Here is a 9,008-nt window from a genome sequence, read left to right as displayed (position 1 = left end):
AAACTTTCTAGGTCTAGTGTTAGTTCTAGTTTTAATTGTAATTCAGCGCTACATTGTTGTATATTTTTATTGAACTGAAAGTAGAAATAACACTAGACCAAGAATTAGAATCATTCGGGTTTAGCCGTCTTTAAAGACGTGCGGCTAAACCGAAATGATTCTAGTTCTTGGTCTAGTGTTAGTTCTACATAGATAACAGTGCTAGTGTAAAAGTAGAACTAAAATCATTCGGGTTTAGCCGTCTTTACAGACGTGCAGTTAAACCCAAATGATTCTAGTTCTAGGTATAGTATTAGTTCTACATAGATAACAGTGCTAGTGTAAAACTAGAACTAACACTAGACCTAGAACTAGATAGATTCGGGTTTAGCCGTGCGTCTGTAGACGCAAGTCGAACTATTTCGACTTTGTATTAAAATAATATAGACTTCTAATAGCCTTCGTTTAAAAAATTCATTGAATTACATTTCAAGAGCTGAGATATTATCATTTTCCGGGGTGTATGTAAACTTTATTGTATCACTGTAAGTATTAAGATGATGCAGTGATCTTATAAGAATTAGAACGACGGGATGATCTTCTCTACCATAGATAAGGTTAAGATTTGTTTAAAATTTGAGTTAAAAAATCGTTTGGATTAAACCCTTTTAACTCTGCACATGGTTTTAAATACCTTAATAAGCTTCTATGGATTTTATATAATAAAATCTACAAAAAAAAGGTTAACTTGGTTAGCCTCCATCCCAAGGATTGGAAAGGCTGGCCGAGGACGCGAGGAAAGGTAACTGGAATTTTGTCATCGGATGTGACTCTAATGCACACTCAACTGCCTGGGGTGGTGCTGATGATAATGGAAGAGGTAAGTCCCTTCTTGAATTCATTTTTAGCAGTAATTTAGATATACTTAATCGAGGCTCTGAGCCGACCTTTATAACCGCTAGAGGTCAATCAGTCATCGACATCACACTCGCTTCGATGGGTATCTCGTCTTCGATCCACAATTGGACGGTTTCTGACATTGTCTCAATGTCCGACCATAGATGGATCACTTTCGATCTTGGTACCATAAAGATTGGAAAGAACCTAAAGCGTAACCCCAGAAGGACGGATGTGGGCGTGTTCAAATCCTTGCTAACTGGGTGTTTGGGCGACATTGGGTTGCGTAAGCCAACTGAAGGCCATGAAGTTGAGGAGTACCTAAATACTATCAGTGACTCCTTAATTAAAGCCTATAAAAAGGCTTGTCCCCTCCGATCAGAGGCCGTTTCTGGGCGTGCTACCATTTGGTGGTGCCCTGAGCTCGGCAAACTCAAAAAGGAGGCAAGGACAGCCTTTAATAGAGCTGGAAACTTTATAAAGGAAAATTAGCGGAGTTCAAAAAAAGCGTTCGTCACAGAAAACGAGAAACGTGGAGGAAATTTTGTGAGGAAGTTTCCTCATGCAGCGAAGTTTCTCGGTTAAATCGGGTTCTGGCTTCAGACCCTGAACGACGAATTGGCTTACTAAAAAAGGCTGACGGTTCTTATACCGACAACCTTTTGGAGAGTCTTCATTTATTAATGGAGGTGCATTTTTCAGGTTCCGGAAGTTCCGTACAAATACAACAGGACACCAACCATGAACCTACTGCAGATGATTGGATTTCAGCCGAAGAGATCTGCAGGGAGGATAAAATACGGTGGGCCATCAACAGTTTCTCGCCGTTCAAGACACCAGGACCAGATGGTATTATACCAGCCCTTTTACAATGGGGTCTGGAGGATTTAGTACCTCACCTGGTGAAAATCTTCCAGGCATGCCTGGCGCTGCGCTATATACCCAGTCGGTGGCGTGAGGTCACAGTGAACTTCATACCAAAACCGGGTAAGCTTGATTATTTCACACCGAAATCGTTTAGACCAATCAGTCTCTCCTCCTTTCTTTTGAAAACTCTGGAGAGACTGTGTGATCGCTATATTAGAGATTTCTGTCTTCCAACTAAACCAGTAAATCCTAATCAACACGCTTACACTCAGGGCAAGTCCACACTAACGGCTCTTCACTCAGTGACCAGCTTTGTTGGTGGGGCGCTGGACCTAAAGGAGTCCGCCCTGAGGGTTTTCGTAGATATAGAGGGAGCTTTTGATAAAACAACTTTCTCTGGTATTAACGATGCCTTGTTAGAGCATAATGTTCCACCGACTCTTTGTGGTTGGATTGAGAACACTCTTAAACATAGGATAGTTAAGCTTAGGGCTGGCGATGTCAGTCTTCAAGGAGGAGTTACTCGAGGCTGTCCACAAGGGGGTGTACTATCCCCACTTTTGTGGAACCTCACCCTGGATAGCCTCTTGAACCGCCTCGCCGAAGCCAACTTTATCACAGTTGGTTACGCAGATGATTTAACCATTCTCGTCAAAGGCAAGTATATAAACGTGCTGTTTGACAGGATGCAAGTAGCTCTCAAACTGATAGAGACTTGGTGTGACGAACAAACTCTCTCTGTGAATCCTAAGAAGACAGAGTTGATTCTTTTCACACGGATGAGGAAGGTTGGCAATCCCAGAATGCCATCCCTTGCTGATACTCCATTGGTATTGTCAAAAGAAGTTAAATATCTGGGCATCACACTTGACAATAAAATGACATGGAGAGCCCACCTAGATAATAGAGTAAAAAAAGCGTACGTTGCATTCGGTCAATGCCGGAGGGCTATAGGTAAGACATGGGGTTTGTCACTCAGAAATGCCCTCTGGATTTACACGGCTGTAATCCGACCTATGCTTACATGTGGTGGTCAAAGACCCTACAGTCTACATCCACTACTGCACTTAATAAAGTACAGAGACTTGCGTGTTTGTACGTTACAGGTGCGCTGCGGACTACCCCCACTGCAGCCATGGAAAACATGTTAAACCTAACGCCACTTCATTTGTTCATCCAAGAGGTGGCATTGGTGACCATGACTCGACTGCGAGCAGCAGGAATTCTAATGGGTGAGAGAAATAGTAAAAATGCCAATCTCTGGAATGAAATGGTGGATTACTCACCAATTCTGGAGTGTGTAACGGACTTTACACCCCTACAACACATTTTTACGAAGAAATATCTCACCCACCCAAGCTACACAGAAGTAGAGGTAAAAAACAGCCTTAAAATCTACACTGATGGTTCAAAGAGACGGGAAGGAGCTGGAGCCGGAGTCTTCTCGTACGATCTCCGACTCCACGTATCTGAACCTTTAGGTATAAGTACCACCGTCATACAGGCGGAGTTAATCGCCATACAACTTGCCGCTGACGTTATTGTCAGATCCAACTTGGTAGGTAAGACTTTTACAATTTATACTGACAGTAGACAAGCTATTTTAGCCCTGAGTAGAATAACAATTACCTCAGGTCTTGTTATGGGTTGTCATCTGACATTGGAGAAGGCTGCAGTGCATAACTGTGTCATACTTCAATGGATAAAAGGACACTCGACTTGTTCAGGTAACAAGTACGCTGATAGGCTTGCCAAAAGGGCTGCCAAGCGAGCGCCATGTTCGCCTGAACCGATAATCGCTCCGTCCTTATCAACTCAGATTGAGATAATTAAAGATTTTACCCACAAAAAGTTCATGAACTGGTGGGATAGGGTTAAGGGTTGCCATCTGTCTAAGGAAGTATTACATTATCCTTCAGCAGAGGGAGCCTTGTGTTTCGTAAGGCTTGGTAGAAACGCTCTACGAATTGTAACGGGACTCGTCACGGGTCACTGTAAGGTAAACAAGCATCTTTATAACCTTAAGCTTGCTGTTAGTCCTCTCTGTCGCCTCTGTAAAGAGAGCGAGGAGACGGTCCGACACATCTTGTGTGAATGCAAGACCTCAGAATGAGAGACTTCGGAGAGGAATGGCCGACCACAGATGGCATCAGGAACACACCTCTGAGCTGTATCCTAGCCTTCGGAAATTCCTTAGGCTGGTTGATGTAGCCGGAGACAGTGTAGGAGGATGTACAAGGAGCCCGTTGGGGCCTAGGTGCTGTGTGCGTAGCATACCCTCCGCTTTCCTACATACATACATACAAAAAGGTTAATGTCTGATAATTCTTAGTTTTTTACTTACTGTATATATATTGATACTTTTTAGACATTTTCAATCTTGATACTGATGAAATTTCCAGTTAATCTCAATCAAAAACGGATGTATCATTAAAATCTCATTTATTTTTTGGTTAGTATTTGGTTGGTTATTCATTACATTAATTAAAAAGTAATCTTCATTAAAAAAAATCGTGGGTTTTGGTAAATCTGTAAATAAATGTTGAAATTAAAAGCTGAATAAAATATAAAACCGATTTTATTCGATTTTTAACAGCTTTTAACTACAACATCACATCAACAGTCGTTGCGAGGTGTTTAAAAATAATAAAAAGTTTCTCTCCTCCATGGAATTCAAGGATTTTGTAACGTAACAAAGAATTTTAAAAGGTTTTTATGGAAAAAATTTGAAAAATTAACATTTTTTGCTTTTTATCATGTACATAATTACAGATCAACATTTACATACAGTAGACAAAAAAATTTACTATTCTTCTATTAACTTTCTTAGTTTTTCACATTTCTTCAATACTGTCTTTTGCTTCAAACCAAATTTGATCGTTTTTGGGGTTTTTAAGCTGAACTTTTTCAAGAATCGATCAATCTTTAATTAACAAATTCCTTTTTCTTCTAATTTCGTTGGAGTTCGCCACTTTTTACTGCCAAAGTTATAAGCATCAAAAGCTTTTTGAAATTTAGCTTTGTTTGTAAACCCGTGTTTGGGGAAATCGGGATTTGGATTAGCTTGGAAAGCTAAAAATAAGATTTCTCGGGCTACACTTAATGGGGGCTAGTTTTAGCCCCCATTAACCACAAAACTTCCCTCTTGGGGCTATGAGCCATCTTTGTAATAATCTTTCTAGCTTTTTCGAGTACTATGTTTAAATAAATTTTTTTTAAATAATTTAAATTAATTACATTGCAACATAATCTCAAAACTTAAACGTTTCCGTCCTTAGGAGTTATTTGAAAATTCGAATATCGATAACCTAACCTAAAAGTTTAAATCGAAAATTCAACCAATCAAAAGCAAGATCGTTTTTGTAGCCAACTTCATATGGCTGTCAAAAAACATTCTGTCATAATTCTTCATTTAAAATCGTTTTTATAACCGTCAAGTAAAAGCTAACCGTTGAATTTAATTTCTTTACATAAACCTTTTATTCCCAAGTTAATCTTAGTGTTCTTTTAAGGGATCTTAATAATTTTAAAACATACAGATGGCGGAAATGGATCGTATCGTAGAAATTGCTCGAAAAAAAGTTGATGAAAGACGAGTTCCATCAAAGTATAAGGAATCTACAATTGAATTGATCTCCTCGATGATGTCTCATGATGCTTACGGTAATGCAGAGTAAGTAAAGACATGGTCTTAATTAATTTGAAAATGATTAATTTTGTTATTTTAGTTACAAATGGTCTTTGAATGATTTTGAATTGGGACATCGCTTGGGCCGTGGAAAATTTGGAAGAGTTTATAGTGCAAGAGAAAGGAAAACACATTACGTTGTCGCTTTAAAAACCATCAAAAAGCAGGAAGTTGTTAATGGAGGTGTTGAACGACAAATTTTAAGAGAAATTGAAATTCAAACACATTTAAAGTATATTTTTAAAATAATATCAATTTTATAATATACATTTTTAATGAAATTCTTGTAGACACCCAAACATTCTTCAATTACTCACCTGGTTCCAGGATGAATTCAGAATTTACTTGGTTTTAGAATATGCAGGACAAGGAGAGTTGTATAATCATTTAAAAAACAGTCCGGATGGGAGATTTCCAGAAGAAAGGTAAAATTACTTCTTCAATACATTTTTATTGTTAACAAGTTATTTTCTGTTTAGATCTGCTAAGTATGTTTATCAAGTGGCAGATGCATTGGAGTATTGCCATAAAAATCACGTTATTCACCGCGATTTAAAGCCTGAAAATATCCTGTTGACTTACGAAGATAATGTGAAAATATCTGATTTTGGCTGGTCAGTACACGCGCCTTCTTTGAGAAGAAATACAATGTGTGGCACATTGGATTATTTACCCCCAGAAATGGTTAACAATTGTGAGCATAGCAACTATGTAGACAATTGGTGTTTGGGAATACTTTGTTATGAATTTTGCGTTGGAAGACCGCCTTTTGAATCAAAGGATAGTGAGGAAACATATCAAAAAATCAAAACATTGAAGATGAGGTATCCTAGCTGTGTTCCACTTGGGGCTGTTGATTTAATCAAGAAAGTAGGTTTAAAATAATCATTTTATTCAAAAAAGCTACCTTGAAAGAAACAAGTTTAGGAAAAAATAATTTTAATATCAATGTTTGTTCTAAATTTTAATGTATTTTATTTTTAGTTATTGGTTATTCAAGCGCATAAAAGATTGCAGTTAAAAGGGGTTATGGTGCATCCTTGGATTACCCAACATTATCAACCAAGAGAATATGGTCATTAAGCCTTTATATTTTTGTTCTGTAATTATTACATTTGCTTTTTAATTGTTACAATTTTTTTATAAAATACCTACAATGATGAGTGAAAATAATGGGAAATAAATTGTATTTTAGTATTATATTTTGAAGTTATTAGTATTTTAACTATGATATGTCTATCTATGTGTAATAATACAACTATATGTATATGGTGATAACGCGTGGAATCTCATTAGCGCACCATATGTTCTAGCTCTTCTTCATATGTTCTTGTTTAATGTGGAATACTTTTATAGTTCTACTATACAGGTGTATCAGATATGAGTAGAAAAAATTTGAGAGGTTATAGGTCTCCTCTTTCTAAATAAAAAATTCTTATAACACAATGTCCCATTTTTTGTCCTTCTTAAGATATGATACGATAAAGTTAAGGGTTCACAAGTTTGAGTACTACTGGTTAATGAATTATAAATTATACTAAGCAGGCTTTGCTTTGCAATTTGTTTCTAGTTTTGTAATTTTGTTGTTTTTAATACAATAAGCAAGTTTATTTATTAAAACAAAAATTTTTGTAAATTTTCACACTAAAGAGTGATAAATTTATTCCTATGAAGTAAACAACCTCTAAAAACATCTCAAAAATGACTTTTATGTGTCAAATTAAAGCTATACAGGGTGAGTCAGAAAAAATGGGAAATCCGAATACCGTCTTGGTTTTTAATATACAGGGTGTTGAAAGTAAAATTTTTATTTCGAAATTTCTTGATAATTTTGAAGGTTTTTGTACTATTAACATAAAATTTGGTAGTTAGATGTTTTCGAGCATGAGAAATACGAATTTGATATTTGTTTTGTGATTACTCATAGAGGGCGCTAGATACACAATGTACGTTTGAGATATCAAGTCATGACTATTTTGTCAGTTGAGGGTATGATGAATTAGAACCAGAAATCCGAAGAAGTTTTCAATTCTGCACAAAAAAGGTACTCTTGCTTACATTGTCTAAGTCTACTGGTTTCCAAGTTATCTGCTTTTTTAATAATAATAATAATAATAACTTTATTATCCCAACAGAAATTTGTTTTCCAAAAAGAGAGATAATATTATAAACAACATAATTAAGCCTAAGAACGTACATTAATTGACATAATAAGAAGTAAATATATACAAAGAAAAAGAAAGAAAACATATTCAATGAAAAATCAAATAACAATAATTTAACAAACTGCTAAGTTAAAGATCGAAGAATGATACACATTCGGTCGTATTAGCAGCTCGCATTAATTTGTTGAATGGGGAATTTAGTCCAATATTTGTGTGACCGCGATTGGTAGTAAAAACATTAAAGTCACGAGCACCAAACCTCGGAACTTTTATATTCAATTGCGACAAAACACCCGATGCAACCACCACACCCGACATCACATCCCGAACAAATCTTGCTGACATACACTTCCTTCTGTCTTCAAGGCTCTGGAGTCCATAACGATGTGAGAGATATGGATAGTTCAATTCCCCTCGAGGCGGATAATGACCAAAGTCCAGGAAATGCATGAATCTAACAAATTTACGTTGTACCTTCTCGATGGTGGTGATGTACCTTAAATAAGATGGTGACCAAACAATACAGCAATATTCAAGTTTGCTTCTTACGAGTGCAAAGTAGAGTTTTATTATTGTGTTTATATGAGCAAATTCCAAACTATTTCTCGTTATAAATCCAAGTGTTCTGAGGGCGTTCGTCGACGTCTTGTCAACATGTACATTGAAAGACAAACCAGTGTCGAACCATACACCGAGATCCCTCACCACAGAAATGCGCGATAGGCAGTCAGTCCCAAGTTCATAATCAAAATTGGTGGTGTTACGTTTCTGGTTATATGTCATTACCTGACATTTGGAAGTATTCAGAATCAATCTATTAGTAGTACACCACGAGTAGAGTTTATTTAAGTCCAACTGAAGTGAAATGCAATCCTGTTCACTACCAATAGTAGTAAACAACTTCAGATCATCTGCGTACAATAGGGCATTGGTGCTAAAGCTCATTGGTAAGTCATTCACAAAAATATTGAACAGTAGAGGGCCAAGTATGGATCCTTGAGGTACGCCACTAGTAACGCTTATTTTTCTAGATTGAATACCAGCCAACTCGACGTATTGTCTTCGATTTGACACATAGGATGACAGAAGCCGTATAAGAGAACAATCACACCCAAACTTCTCCAACTTTTCCGTCAACAAGAAGAGGTCTAAACAATCGAAGGCCCGTGAGAAATCCGTGTATATGACATCCACCTGTCCACGGCGATCTAGTGCCCTAGATACGTATTCGGTAAAACTCAACAGGTTAGTGGCTGTGGATCTACCTTTGCAGAAACCATGCTGATGTTCAGACATTCGTGCTTTGGTGTAGAATTCCATCTTGTATGCTACGATTTGTTCAAACAGCTTCGCGAAGTTATTTATAATAGCTATTGGCCGATAGTTCATCACACAGCACCTATTACCTTTTT

At 37.1% G+C, this 9,008-nt stretch overlaps 1 protein-coding gene across 1 annotated transcript; it reads left to right on the top strand.

Annotated features, from left to right (window-relative positions):
* The first annotated feature begins 5,145 nt into the window (after positions 1 to 5,145).
* Positions 5,146 to 6,631, top strand: LOC111414316 (aurora kinase C-like). The gene is made up of 5 exons (XM_023045628.2): positions 5,146 to 5,416; positions 5,472 to 5,663; positions 5,722 to 5,856; positions 5,911 to 6,301; positions 6,416 to 6,631. Exons 1-5 carry the CDS (start codon positions 5,283 to 5,285, stop codon positions 6,512 to 6,514), a joined length of 951 nt encoding a protein of 316 aa, XP_022901396.1. The 5' UTR covers positions 5,146 to 5,282; the 3' UTR covers positions 6,515 to 6,631.
* Positions 6,632 to 9,008: the final 2,377 nt, after the last annotated feature.

Source organism: Onthophagus taurus, chromosome 7, assembly GCF_036711975.1.
Source record: "Onthophagus taurus isolate NC chromosome 7, IU_Otau_3.0, whole genome shotgun sequence".
NCBI classification, from domain to species: Eukaryota; Metazoa; Arthropoda; class Insecta; order Coleoptera; family Scarabaeidae; genus Onthophagus; species Onthophagus taurus.
This window is presented reverse-complemented; position numbering and strand designations above follow the sequence as displayed.

Excerpts from the sequence above, each read along its gene's own strand:
- LOC111414316 (XM_023045628.2), top strand. The coding sequence starts at position 5,283 with ATGGCGGAAATGGATCGTATCGTAGAAATTGCTCGAAAAAAAGTTGAT. Across the intron at positions 5,417-5,471 it reads GATGCTTACGGTAATGCAGA|TTACAAATGGTCTTTGAATG; the intron begins GTAAGTAAAGAC and ends TTGTTATTTTAG. Across the intron at positions 6,302-6,415 it reads CTGTTGATTTAATCAAGAAA|TTATTGGTTATTCAAGCGCA; the intron begins GTAGGTTTAAAA and ends TTTTATTTTTAG.